The 15561-nt window shown below is 44.1% G+C and overlaps 1 protein-coding gene across 1 annotated transcript; it reads right to left on the bottom strand.

The window, feature by feature from the left end:
* Positions 1-5546: 5546 nt before the first annotated feature.
* Positions 5547-13882, bottom strand: LOC138352457 (cornulin-like). Its single transcript, XM_069304952.1, has 3 exons — positions 13794-13882; positions 12098-12200; positions 5547-6335 (listed from the first exon to the last, which is right to left on the bottom strand). The coding sequence occupies exons 1-3, from the start codon at positions 13880-13882 to the stop codon at positions 5547-5549; spliced, it is 981 nt and encodes a 326-aa protein (XP_069161053.1).
* Between the last annotated feature and the right edge of the window lie 1679 nt (positions 13883-15561).

Genomic DNA, 15561 nt, shown 5'->3' with positions numbered 1-15561 from the left:
TTATTCCTGTTTCCAAACAGGAATATCCCTTCAAACAGAACGGGGTAGGCCATTCAGTACATGGAGCCCAAGTCTTTCAAACAGAGAGAGAATAGTCGATTCCAACGAGGCTGTGTGGTAACGACACGCCTCGTTAAGGGAACAATGCAAGGTGTGAATTTGAGGGGAAGTACACGGGGGAAATATTTTACAATGTATGCATTGTATAACTATGTATAACCCCCCCCCCCCCCACGCACCCTTCCCCCCCACGCACCCTTCTCCTCACCCCTTTCCCTATATCGTTAGTATTTCAGTCATTCATGAACTGTTTAAAGTGGAATAGGGCTGCTATCTAGTTGTTATGCTGTTATCTGGTTATTATTATGCTGTTATCTAGTTATTATGCTGTTATCTGGTTATTATTATGCTGTTATCTGGTTATTATTATGCTGTTATCTGGTTGTTATTATTATGCTGTTATCTGGTTATTATTATGCTGTTATCTGGTTATTATTATGCTGTTATCTGGTTATTATTATGCTGCTATCTAGTTATTATGCTGTTATCTGGTTATTATTATGCTGTTATCTGGTTATTATTATGCTGTTATCTGGTTATTATTATGCTGTTATCTGGTTATTATTATGCTGCTATCTAGTTATTATGCTGTTATTTGCTTATTATTATGCTGTTATCTGCTTATTATTATGCTGTTATCTGGTTATTATTATGCTGTTATCTGGTTATTATTATGCTGTTATCTGGTTATTATTATGCTGTTATCTGGTTATTATTATGCTGTTATCTGGTTATTATTATGCTGCTATCTAGTTATTATGCTGTTATCTGGTTATTATTATGCTGTTATCTGGTTATTATTATGCTGTTATCTGGTTATTATTATGCTGTTATCTGGTTATTATTATGCTGTTATCTGGTTATTATTATGCTGTTATCTGGTTATTATTATGCTGTTATCTGGTTATTATTATGCTGTTATCTGGTTATTATTATGCTGCTATCTAGTTATTATGCTGTTATCTGGTTATTATTATGCTGCTATCGAGCCATTATTATGCTGCTATCTAGCCATTAATATGCTATCTAGCCATTATTATGCTGTTATCTAGTTATTATTATGCTGCTATCTAGTTATTATGCTCTAACCATTATTGAGGTGAATATATATGAATTTTCACTAATACGTTGTGTATATATATATATATATATATATATATATATATATATATATATATATATATATATATATATATATATATATATATATATATATATATATATATATAAATAATCTATATATATATATAATATATATATATATATATATATATATATATATATATATATATATATATATATATATATATATATATATGGGTGAATCAGCGAGAGATCTTTCCCGAACGAGGGCAAATGGGAGGAACCTTTGACAAGCCGCCGGCGTCCTGTCCTCGTCGAGGCCACTGGCCCTCAGGGAAATTCAACAAAGCAGTTGAATGTTGAGCTCCTGAGTGGCCAGCACGAGCAATGATGGTGTTTGTCATTAATATATGTTAATATATGTTAATATATGCTAATATATGGTAATATGTGGTAATATATGGTAATATGTGGTAATATATGGTAATATATGTTAATATATGGTAATATATGTTAATATATGTTAATATGTGGTAATATATGGTAATATGTGGTAATATATGGTAATATATGTTAATATATGGTAATATATGTTAATATATGTTAATATATGTTAATATATGGTAATATATGGTAATATATGGTAATATATGTTAACAATCTATAGAAGGTTTGACTCCACTCCAGACAGTAAGACATTAAGTGTTTGATGATGGACATTGGTTAAACACAGCCACTGGCTTTAAATACAAGACAAAGTTAGAGAAGATTCAGAGGTATGCCACCAGGCTCGTCCCGGAACTGAGAGGCATGAACTACGAGGAAAGGCTGAAGGAGCTGAACCTCACGTCCCTGGAAAACAGAAGAGTAAAGGGGAGAGATGATCACAATCTATAAAATCCTCAGGGGAATCGACTGGGTAGACAATGATAAACTATTCAACACTGGTGGGACACGAACAAGGGGACACAGGTGGAAACTGAGTACCCAAATGAGCCACAGAGACGTTAGAAAGAACTTTTTCAGTGTCAGAGTAGTTAACAGATGGAATGCATTAGGCAGTGATGTGGTGGAGGCTGACTCCATACACAGTTTCAAATGTAGATATGATAGAGCCCAGTAGGCTCAGGAATCTGTACACCAGTTGATTGACAGTTGAGAGGCGGGACCAAAGAGCCAAAGCTCAACCCCCACAAGCACAAATAGGTGAGTACACACACACACACACCCACACACACACACACACACACACACACACACACACACACACACACACACACACACACACACACACACACACACACTGGGTTATAGGGACATCATGGTTAAGGCGGTGATGCTTGTGTGTGTTAAGAATATCATGTTTGGCTCTTGGAGGCCGACACTCCAGGCTGAGGCGTTCAATCCCCGACTGTCCGCAAGTGGTTGGGCACCATTCCTTTCTCTCCGTCCCATCCCAAATCCTTATCCTGACCCCTTCCCAGTGCTATATAGTCGTAATGGCTTGACCCATTCCCCTGATAGTTCCCTTCCAGGTCTGAGCCAATCATTGATTATCCACTACCTTGCAGTCTTGTTTTTTTCCTTGTTGACGCGGTCAGTGATTAGATGATTAGTGTTTTGTCGTGGATCACTTGCCTTGGGCCCGTTTACTTGCTTGCTCTTTCTACTGAATGTTGTCCTGATGTTTAAAGAGAATTCAATATAACCAATTCTACTATTTTCTATTTTTTTTTTCACATGACGACTATGTGTCCATTTGCTTCCTCAATGTTCCAACCACTTGGGGTGGACGGTAGAGCGACGGTCTCGCGTCATGCAGGTCGGTGTTCAATCCCCGACCGTCCAAACTCATTTTAGAAATAATAAATTCCTCAATGTTGTTCACTTCCTACTTCCTCTATTCCTTGTGTTGCTCCTTCTACATCACAGTTTTTCTTTGATATCTTCCTATTTCTTCTTTATCATTCCTGTGAGCTCTCTCTCCGCTATTATTATTATATACAATTTTTTTTTATCCTTATTTCTATCTGTAAGAGGGAATATCTGTTTCTTTGTTTCTTTGGTTTGCTTGTCTGTCTGTCCGTGGTTGGAAGCCGATGTCTATGGCTAGACTCACCCAGCTCAGCAGGGGGAGTAGTCTGGGGTAAGAAACGGACATAGGCTACTTGGGGTCGGCCTAAATAAAATACTTTAAGATATATTCGCATTTATAAAGACCCCCCCCCCCCCGAGCGATTTTTATAGTCAAATGTGAAATATTTGGTATGTTTTCCCTAGAGTTTTTAGTTATACGGGTACTCTAAAAGATATATTTGTATAAGTGTTTCAGTGTTTCTTAATAATTGGTGTCCTGAGAGAATAGGGGGAGAGGAAAGAAGGGAAAAGGGTGGATAAGGGGAGGGGGAAGAGACCCGGGTGCAGCCGGCTACCCCTTCTATATATGTTAATGGAAATGTCAGTTGGAGCCCGAAGCCAGACGCAGAAGAGAGCGAAGAAACGTGGGAAAGAAGAGAGTAAAACGGGAGGATAGAGAGAGAGGGGTGATGAATGGAGGGTGTGTAAGGGGAAGAATAAGGGGAGAATGGGAGGGGGGGAAAAGATAGGGGATGTGGGGAGAAGGAAGGGGGGTAAAGAACAGGGGAAGAATAGGCAGTGAAGGGCTGGAAAGATTACTCTGCGCAGCGCCAGGTCTCCACCTTCTACTATTCTTTATTAGGCAGACCATCAGCATTTGTGTTTCTCAATCTGAGACATCTCTCCAACATGTTATACTTTGCGGGTGTTGAAAAGGCGGCTGAGGTAAGGGGTATGGATGACGGGAATGGGTAAGGGGTATGGATGACGGGAATGGGTAAGGGGTACGGATCAAGGGAATGGGTAAGGGGTACGGATGGGTAAGGGGTATGGAGCCTGGGTATGGGGTAAGGGGAGCTGGGCTTGGCAAGCCATGAGAATAGATGGAGGTGTCACCGGAGTCATTAAAATGGAAAGCAGAGAGTGGAGGGATGGCAGGATAGCTGTCCGCACACTAGGATAGTGCCACGAGGGGCTCGGTGATAGTGCTGGTGGATAACAGGGGCTCGGATGGTGAGGATAGTGAGTGGATAACAGGGCCTTGGATGGTGAGGATAGTGAGTGGATAACAGGGCCTTGGATGGTGAGGATAGTGAGTGGATAACAGGGCCTTGGATGGTGAGGATAGTGAGTGGATAACAGGGCTTTGGATGGTGAGGATAGTGAGTGGATAACAGGGCCTTGGATAGTGAGGATAGTGAGTGGATAACAGGGCCTTGGATGGTGAGGATAGTGAGTGGATAACAGGGCCTTGGATGGTGAGGATAGTGAGTGGATAACAGGGCCTTGGATAGTGAGGATAGTGAGTGGATAACAGGGCCTTGGATGGTGAGGATAGTGAGTGGATAACAGGGGCTCGGATGGTGAGGATAGTGAGTGGATAACAGGGCCTTGGATGGTGAGGATAGTGAGTGGATAACAGGGGCTTGGATGGTGAGGATAGTGAGTGGATAACAGGGCCTTGGATGGTGAGGATAGTGAGTGGATAACAGGGCCTTGGATGGTGAGGATAGTGAGTGGATAACAGGACCTTGGATGGTGAGGATAGTGAGTGGATAACAGGGCCTTGGATGGTGAGGATAGTGAGTGGATAACAGGGGCTTGGATGGTGAGGATAGTGAGTGGATAACAGGGCCTTGGATGGTGAGGATAGTGAGTGGATAACAGGGCCTTGGATGGTGAGGATAGTGAGTGGATAACAGGGCCTTGGATGGTGAGGATAGTGAGTGGATAACAGGGGCTCGGATGGTGAGGATAGTGAGTGGATAACAGGGCCTTGGATGGTGAGGATAGTGAGTGGATAACAGGGCCTTGGATGGTGAGGATAGTGAGTGGATAACAGGACCTTGGATGGTGAGGATAGTGAGTGGATAACATGAACTTTGATAGTGATTGTGACTAATAGAAAACAAGAGATGAAAGGAGCATGACAAAGAAAATATTAATAAAGTTATAAACGTCTCAACAAAAATATAACACCAAACAATGGATTGAAATCGGTGAGGTTTAGATTCAGGAAAGACCTGGGTAAATACTGGTTTGGAAATAAGGTTGCTGATTGACGTAACAAATTACTGGGAAAGACAATCAGTTTGTTTATTATATGGAGGAGAATACTTTCTCCTCTCTGTAATACACCAGATACATTTGCTTGAATATAATTTATATATTATATAAAATATATTATTTTATATAATAAAATAAATATTTTTATATATTAAAATAACTATAATATTATAAATAAAATATTATTTATAATATTATAGTTTGTAATTTGCCCCACAAGTCTCCTGGGTTTGAGTTAAATTATAAAAAAAATAGTTTTTTTAGGTTAAGGATAACTTTCGTGATATCTTAAATGAATTAAATCCACTACCGCCTCTGTCTCTCCTAGTTCTTGTCTGCTGGGTCTTGGCGCCGACCTGATGAGTTGTCTGCTGGGTCTTGGCGCCGACCTGATGAGTTGTCTGCTGGGTCTTGGGGCCGACCTGATGAGTTGTCTGATGGGTCTTGGCGCCGACCTGATGAGTTGTCTGCTGGGTCTTGGGGCCGACCTGATGAGTTGTCTGATGGGTCTTGGCGCCGACCTGATGAGTTGTCTGCTGGGTCTTGGCGCCGACCTGATGAGTTGTCTGCTGGTTCTTGGCGCCGACCTGATGAGTTGTCTGCTGGTTCTTGGCGCCGACCTGATGAGTTGTCTGCTGGGTCTTGGCGCCGACCTGATGAGTTGTCTGCTGGGTCTTGGCGCCGACCTGATGAGTTGTCTGCTGGTTCTTGGCGCCGACCTGATGAGTTGTCTGCTGGTTCTTGGCGCCGACCTGATGAGTTGTCTGCTGGTTCTTGGCGCCGACCTGATGAGGTGTCTGCTGGCTCTTGGCGCCGACCTGATGAGTTGTCTGCTGGGTCTTGGCGCCGACCTGATGAGTTGTCTGCTGGCTCTTGGCGCCGACCTGATGAGTTGTCTGCTGGCTCTTGGCGCCGACCTGATGAGTTGTCTGCTGGGTCTTGGCGCCGACCTGATGAGTTGTCTGCTGGCTCTTGGCGCCGACCTGATGAGTTGTCTGCTGGCTCTTGGCGCCGACCTGATGAGTTGTCTGCTGGCTCTTGGCGCCGACCTGATGACACACAATACCCTCTCACTCACACACACACAATACCCTCTCACTCACACACACACAATACCCTCTCACTCTCACACACACAATACCCTCTCACTCTCACACACACACACACACAATACTCCCTCACTCTCACACACACACAATACTCCCTCACTCTCACACACACACAATACTCCTTCACTCTCACACACACACAATACTCCCTCACTCTCACACACACAATACCCTCTCACTCACACACACACAATACTCCCTCACTCTCACATACACAATACCCTCTCACTCTCACACACACAATACCCTCTCACTCTCACACACACAATACTCCCTCACTCTCACACACACACAATACCCCCTCACTCTCACACACACACAATACTCCCTCACTCTCACACACACACAATACTCCCTCACTCTCACATACACAATACCCTCTCACTCTCACACATACAATACTCCCTCACTCTCACACACACAATACTCCCTCACTCACACACACACAATACACCCTCACTCTCACACACACAATACCCTCTCACTCTCACACACACAATACTCCCTCACTCTCACACACACAATACTCCCTCACTCACACACACAATACCCTCTCACTCACACACACACAATACTCCCTCACTCTCACACACACAATACTCCCTCACTCTCACACACACAATACTCCCTCACTCTCACACACACAATACTCCCTCACTCACACACACACAATACCCTCTCACTCACACACACACAATACCCTCTCACTCACACACACACAATACCCTCTAACTCTCACACACACAATACCCTCTCACTCTCACACACACAATACCCTCTCACTCACACACACACAATACCCTCTCACTCTCACACACACAATACCCTCTCACTCTCACACACACAATACTCTCTCACTCTCACACACACACAATACTCCCTCACTCTCACACACACACACACTACCCTCTCACTCTCACACACATAATACCCTCTCACTCTCACACACACAATACCCTCTCACTCTCACACACACAATACCCTCACTCTCACACACACAATACCCTCTCACTCACACACACACAATACTCCCTCACTCTCACACACACAGTACCCTCTCACTCACACACACACAATACCCTCTCACTCTCACACACACAATACTCTCTCACTCTCACACACACAATACTCCCTCACTCTCACACACACACAATACCCTCTCACTCTCACACACACAATACCCTCTCACTCTCACACACACAATACCCTCACTCTCACACTCACAATACCCTCTCACTCACACACACACAATACTCCCTCACTCTCACACACACAATACCCTCTCACTCACACACACACAATACCCTCTCACTCTCACACACACAATACCCTCTCGCACTCACACACACACAATACCCTCTCACTCTCACACACACACAATACCCTCTCACTCTCACACACACAATACCCTCTCACTCTCACACACACAATACTCCCTCACTCTCACACACACAATACCCTCTCACTCACACACACACAATACCCTCTCACTCTCACACACACAATACCCTATCGCACTCACACACAATACCCTCTCACTCTCACACACACAATACCCTCTCACTCTCACACACACAATACCCCCTCACTCTCACACACACAATACCCTCTCACTCTCACACACACACTACCCTCTCACTCTCACACACACAATACCCTCTCGCACTCACACACACACAATACCCTCTCACTCTCACACACACAATACCCTCTCACTCACACACACACAATACCCTCTCACTCTCACACACACAATACCCTCTCACTCTCACACACACAATACCCTCTCGCACTCACACACACACAATACCCTCTCACTCTCACACACACAATACCCTCTCACTCTCACACACACAATACCCTCTCACTCTCACACACACAATACCCTCTCACTCTCACACACACAATACCCTCTCACTCTCACACACACAATACCCTCTCACTCTCACACACACAATACCCTCTCACTCTCACACACACAATACTCCCTCACTCTCACACACACAATACCCTCTCACTCACACACACACAATACCCTCTCACTCTCATACACACAATACCCTCTCGCACTCACACACAATACCCTCTCACTCTCACACACACAATACCCTCTCACTCACACACACACAATACCCTCTCACTCTCACACATACAATACCCTCTCACTCTCACACACACAATACCCTCTCACTCTCACACACACAATACCCTCTCGCACTCACACACACACAATACCCTCTCACTCTCACACACACAATACCCTCTCACTCTCACACACACAATACCCTCTCACTCTCACACACACAATACCCTCTCACTCTCACACACACAATACCCTCTCACTCTCACACACACAATACCCTCTCACTCTCACACACACAATACCCTCTCACTCTCACACACACAATACCCTCTCACTCACACACACACAATACCCCCTCACTCTCACACACAGAATACCCTCTCACTCACACACACACAATACCCTCTCACTCTCACACACACAATACCCTCTCACTCTCACACACACAATACCCTCTCACTCACACACACACAATACCCCCTCACTCTCACACACAGAATACCCTCTCACTCACACACACACAATACCCTCTCACTCTCACACACACAATACCCTCTCACTCTCACACACACAATACCCTCTCACTCTCACACACACAATACCCTCTCGCACTCACACACACACAATACCCTCTCACTCTCACACACACAATACCCTCTCGCACTCACACACACACAATACCCTCTCACTCTCACACACACAATACCCTCTCGCACTCACACACACACAATACCCTCTCACTCTCACACACACAATACCCTCTCACTCTCACACACACACAATACCCCCTCACTCACACACACACAATACCCTCTCACTCTCACACACACACAATACCCTCTCACTCTCACACACACACAATACCCCCTCACTCACACACACAATACTCCCTCACTCTCACACACACAATACCCTCTCACTCTCACTCACACACACAATACTCCCTCACTCTCACACACACAATACTCCCTCACTCTCACACACACAATACCCCCTCACTCACACACACACAATACCCCCTCACTCTCACACACACAATACTCCCTCACTCTCACACACACAATACCCCCTCACTCTCACACACACAACACCCCCTCACTCTCACACACACAATACTCCCTCACTCTCACACACACAATACCCCCTCACTCTCACACACACACAATACCCCCTCACTCTCACACACACAATACCCCCTCACTCTCACACACACAATACCCTCTCACTCTCACACACACAATACCCTCTCACTTTCACACACACAATACTCCCTCACTCTCACACACACAATACCCTCTCACTCACACACACAATACTCCCTCACTCTCACACACACACAATACCCTCTCACTCACACACACACAATACCCTCTCACTCACACACACACACAATACTCCCTCACTCTCACACACACAATACTCCCTCACTCTCACAAACACAATACCCCCTCACTCTCACACACACAATACCCCCTCACTCTCACACACACAATACCCTCTCACTCTCACACACACAATACTCCCTCACTCTCACAAACACAATACCCCCTCACTCTCACACACACAATACCCCCTCACTCTCACACACACAATACCCTCTCACTCTCACACACACAATACTCCCTCACTCTCACACACACAATACCCCCTCACTCTCACACACACAATACCCCCTCACTCTCACCACACAATACCCCTCACTCTCACACACACAATACCCTCTCACTCTCACACACACAATACCCCTCACTCTCACACACACAATACCCCCTCACTCTCACACACACAATACCCCCTCACTCTCACACACACAATACCCCTCTCACTCTCACACACACAATACCCCCTCACTCTCACACACACAATACCCCCTCACTCTCACACACACAATACCCCTCACTCTCACACACACAATACCCCCTCACTCTCACACACACAATACCCCCTCACTCTCACACACACAATACCCCCTCACTCTCACACACACAATACCCCCTCACTCTCACACACACAATACCCCCTCACTCTCACACACACAATACCCCCTCACTCTCACACACACAATACCCCCTCACTCTCACCACACAATACCCCCTCACTCTCACACACACAATACCCTCTCACTCTCACACAATACCCCCTCACTCTCACACACACAATACCCTCTCATTCTCACACACACAATACCCCCTCACTCTCACACACACAATACCCTCTCACTCTCACACACACAATACCCCCTCACTCTCACACACACAATACCCTCTCACTCTCACACACACAATACCCCCTCACTCTCACACACACAATACCCTCTCACTCTCACATACACAATACCCTCTCACTCTCACACACACAATACCCTCTCACTCTCACACACACAATACCCTCTCACTCTCACACACACAATACTCTCTCACTCTCACACACACATACCCCCTCACTCTCACACACACAATACCCCCTCACTCTCACACACACAATACCCCCTCACTCTCACACACACAATACCCCCTCACTCTCACACACACAATACCCCCTCACTCTCACACACACAATACCCCCTCACTCTCACACACACAATACCCCCTCACTCTCACACACACAATACCCCCTCACTCTCACACACACAATACCCCCTCACTCTCACACACACAATACCCTCTCACTCTCACACACACAATACTCCCTCACTCTCACACACACAATACTCCCTCACTCTCACACACACAATACTCCCTCACTCACACACACACAATACCCTCTCACTCTCACACACACAATACCCCCTCACTCTCACACACACAATACCCTCTCACTCTCACACACACAATACCCTCTCACTCTCACAAACACAATACCCCCTCACTCTCACACACACAATACCCCCTCACTCTCACACACACAATACCCTCTCACTCTCACACACACAATACCCCCTCACTCTCACACACACAATACCCTCTCACTCTCACACACACAATACCCCCTCACTCTCACACACACAATACCCTCTCTCACTCTCACACACACATTACCCTCTCTCACTCTCACACACACAATACCCCCTCACTCTCACACACACAATACCCTCTCACTCTCACACACACAATACCCTCTCACTCTCACACACACAATACCCTCTCTCACTCTCACACACACAATACCCCTCACTCTCACACACACAATACCCTCTCACTCTCACACACACAATACCCCCTCACTCTCACACACACAATACCCTCTCACTCTCACACACACAATACCCTCTCACTCTCACACACACAATACCCTCTCTCACTCTCACACACACAATACCCCCTCACTCTCACACACACAATACTCCCTCACTCTCACACACACAATACCCCCTCACTCTCACACACACAATACCCTCTCTCACTCTCACAAACACAATACCCTCTCACTCTCACACACACAATACCCTCTCCCAGATATACTGTCCGACTATGAGACAAAACTCACCATTTTGCCCAACCTTCAATCCCCGATCTTTTAACACAGTAAACTTTTTTTATACTGACTTGTGCTCGGTTCAGAGACTATCAAATGAAGACCTTTGTCAAAGTTTCGAGACTTCAGGGCCCGTTTTTTTTACTGACTGCTTCTCTAACTCAGTTCCTTTTTTACTGATGGGAATTTTGCATGTTTCAAAAGGTAGCGAGTTATAAACGGCGTATGCCATACTGTTGCAAAGACCGCTGCAATGTTGATATAACATTAATTTTAACATTACATCAATATTAACGTCGTCAGACTTTGAAATTTGCCTTTAATATATAGAAATATGCTCAATAAAGTGAACAAAAATTTTAAATTATATATTGAGTAATATAAAAATACTTCTTTTTAGGCAGCAAACATAAAATTTCATTATATTTCACATTTTCACGTGAAGAATGGTGTTATATTCAGCCATATATATTAATTTGGCAACAGTATTTAATACAGAGATCGGAAATACATTTACCAGCGCATTTAATCAATTTTCTCTCTAATAAATGAGTGGTAATTTGCCTGTTAATTAGTGTGAATCCAGTTACGGTGATGACAGTCAAACGGCTGGTGTCCGCGACGCCGACCAATGACCAGTTAAATCCAATTTGAATATTAACCTAAATGGTGTTTCACCAGTATTGATCATTATATTATTGTTAGATACAATGATGCTTCACCAGTATTGATCATTATATTACTGATACAATGGTGCTTCACCAGTATTGATCATTATATTGTTAGATACAATGGTGCTTCACCAGTATTGATCATTATATTATTAGATACAATGATGCTTCACTAGTATTGATCATTATATTATTAGATACAATGATGCTTCACTAATATTGATCATTATATTGTTAGATACAATGGTGCTTCACCAGTATTGATCATTATATTGTTAGATACAATGGTGCTTCACCAGTATTGATAATAATATGAGAATAGTGAATGAAGTTATACATTATACATTGATCACAGTGAATGGAGTTATACATTATTGTATTATAAGACTGGGGTAATACATTAGCCATGATGACAGTGGCTGAAATTATACATTGACCATGAGCAGTGACTGGAGTTATACATCGTAAGGTGATCACAGTGAGCGGAGTTATTCATTGATCATGATCACAATGGGTGACCATGATTAGTCCTAGGTTAGGTTAAGTTACGTTAGTTCTAGGTTAGGTTAGGTTTGGTTAGTTTAGTCCTAAGTTAGGTTAGTTCTAGGTTAGGTTAAGTTAGGTTAGTTCTAGGTTAGGTTAGGTTAAGTTACGTTAGTTCTAGGTTAGGGTAGGTTAAGTTACGTTAGTTCTAGGTTAGGTTAGGTTAAGTTACGTTAGTTCTAGGTTAGGTTAGGTTAGGTTAAGTTACGTTAGTTCTAGGTTAAGTTAGGTTAAGTTACGTTAGTTCTAGGTTAGGTTAGGTTAAGTTACGTTAGTTCTAGGTTAGGTTAGGTTAAGTTACGTTAGTCCTAGGTTAGGTTAAGTTAGGTTAGTCCTAGGTTAGATTATGTTAAGTTAGTTCTAGGTTAGGTTAAGTTAGGTTAGTTCTAGGTTAGGTTAGGTTAAGTTACGTTAGTCCTAGGTTAGGTTAGGTTAAGTTACGTTAGTCCTAGGTTAGGTTAGGTTAAGTTACGTTAGTCCTAGGTTAGGTTAGGTTAGGTCAGTCCTAGGTTAGGTTAGGTTAGGTTAGGTTAGGTGTTACAGTCCTGCTGTCAATCGTCTGTATTTTCAGTACTCTGGTGAAAGGTTGGGAGAGGTGCGACTCGAACGCAGGAAGACACGACTCACCGCTTAGGAAAAGTTGTAAGGTCAATAGTTGTATGTTGTTGTGTGTAAAGTGTTGACCTGACAAGTGTCATTAAGACCAACGAGCACATGGTTACGGTGCATGAGGATCACCTCTCATTCTCCGCCTCATAAAAATATGACTAATTCAAATCCACAAGGGCCGTGACGAGGATTCGAACCTGCGTCCGGGAGCATCCCAGACACTGCCTTAATCGACTGAGCTACGACAGGGTAGCTCAGTTCATTTGGCCCTTGTGGATTTGTTCATTTGATGCATCACGTTAGTGTGATCTCTGTGTGTGATGACTGATTCATCAACCGGAAATGGCTGATTCATCACAATGGGCTGGATTATTCCGACCCATCATCATAACCCAGGGATCTGGACGTTGGATTAATGACCATTTGGCCACATTGTTGACGACATTGTACTGATTAATGGACGAATCAACATTTTCACATTCAAAAAGAAGCACTTGTCACTTTCGTAATGATGGGAGAACATGTTCACTACACCCGGGTTAAGTCACAATGGCCTGACACATGAACGCCATTAATGTATCACTGGGCCATTACCATAGGCCAGTGTGGTCGGGTCGACGGTAGAAACCACCCTGGTTAGGCTCCAGTTCTGGGCCTCCAGATCCTCCCAGTGAATTCAGTTGAGTTCCTGGTTGGTCGACTTTTGTACCATCGTGGCGGACTGGGTTAAGGCAGGTGTCTGGGAGTCACCAGATCGCGGGTTCGAGTCCCTCACAGTGACTACTATCAGTAATGGCTGGGCTTCACACTGGTCGCCTCTGAGACTAACAGTAACTGCTGAGATGTGAAAGAATTCGGTTTATTTTACATCATGAATAATTTTTTATAAGAATTCTACGTCAATTTACAGATGTATCAAATAATTTCATGCTAGTTCAGTCGTTAGGAGGTTCAATTGGTCTTCTTAAGACAGTAGAGTAATTAAGGAAGTTTCCTTACCAGAAAAATGTTGTGTTGCTACACTACCAGATGTCACTAAATGTTCAAGAATTAATCCCAAGTTTGTAAGTTCTGCAATACGAAGGTGAAGCACTGTTGCAAACTGTGCAACACCTGACAACATTAGTGAGCTAAAGAAGGTGTTGATTAGTTTTATTGACGTGTGTGTAAGTCAATAACACACACGGGGTTATTGACCAATGGAACCGCCTACCCGCCCAAGCCCAGGCCAATTAGATAAGATCATCAATGCAAATGGGGCTTGGTGGGGACCTTCGACAAGCCGCTGGCTTACTGTCCTCGTCGACACCACTAGTGTTAATGACCCTCAGGTAAATAATTACCTACTGTTAACGACACCTTTGTGTTAATTAGCATTGTTCTTGACGACTGGTCGTTAAGGACAAGATTGACCCCATTCGTATCTTCGGGGACAGGAAGCCTGCGTATCTAGGTCGAACTACTGACCTTCCCCAGGAGGCAACCCCCACACCGGCTGATTAACTCCCGGGTACCTATTTACTGCTAGGTGGACAGGTGCATTAGGTGAAAGGGAAGGTGTCTAACAATTTCTTTTTCTCTCGGGATTCGAACCCGTTCTGTGGTTCGAATCGTGACTGGGGATTCTAACTACTGACGGTATTGTCATGACTAGGCAACACTGTTAGTGACACCAGGCAACACCGTTAGTGACCACCAGGCAACACCGTTAGTGACACCAGGCAACACCGTTAGTGACCACCAGGCAACACCGTTAGTGACCACCAGGCAACACTGTTAGTGACCA

The sequence above is a fragment of the Procambarus clarkii genome, chromosome 53, assembly GCF_040958095.1.
Source record: "Procambarus clarkii isolate CNS0578487 chromosome 53, FALCON_Pclarkii_2.0, whole genome shotgun sequence".
Classification (NCBI taxonomy): domain Eukaryota; kingdom Metazoa; phylum Arthropoda; class Malacostraca; order Decapoda; family Cambaridae; genus Procambarus; species Procambarus clarkii.
Note: the sequence above shows the minus strand (reverse complement) of the source record. Positions and strands in the feature narration are given on the sequence as shown.

Coding starts and splice junctions, on each gene's coding strand:
- LOC138352457 (XM_069304952.1), bottom strand. CDS start 13,882: ATGTGCTCGTTGGTCTTAATGACACTTGTCAGGTCAACACTTTACACA. Junction 12,201..13,793: donor CTTACAACTTTTCCTAAGCG/GTGAGTCGTGTC, acceptor TCAACATTGCAG/CGGTCTTTGCAACAGTATGG. Junction 6,336..12,097: donor CTGAGTTAGAGAAGCAGTCA/GTAAAAAAAACG, acceptor GTGTGTCATCAG/GTCGGCGCCAAGAGCCAGCA.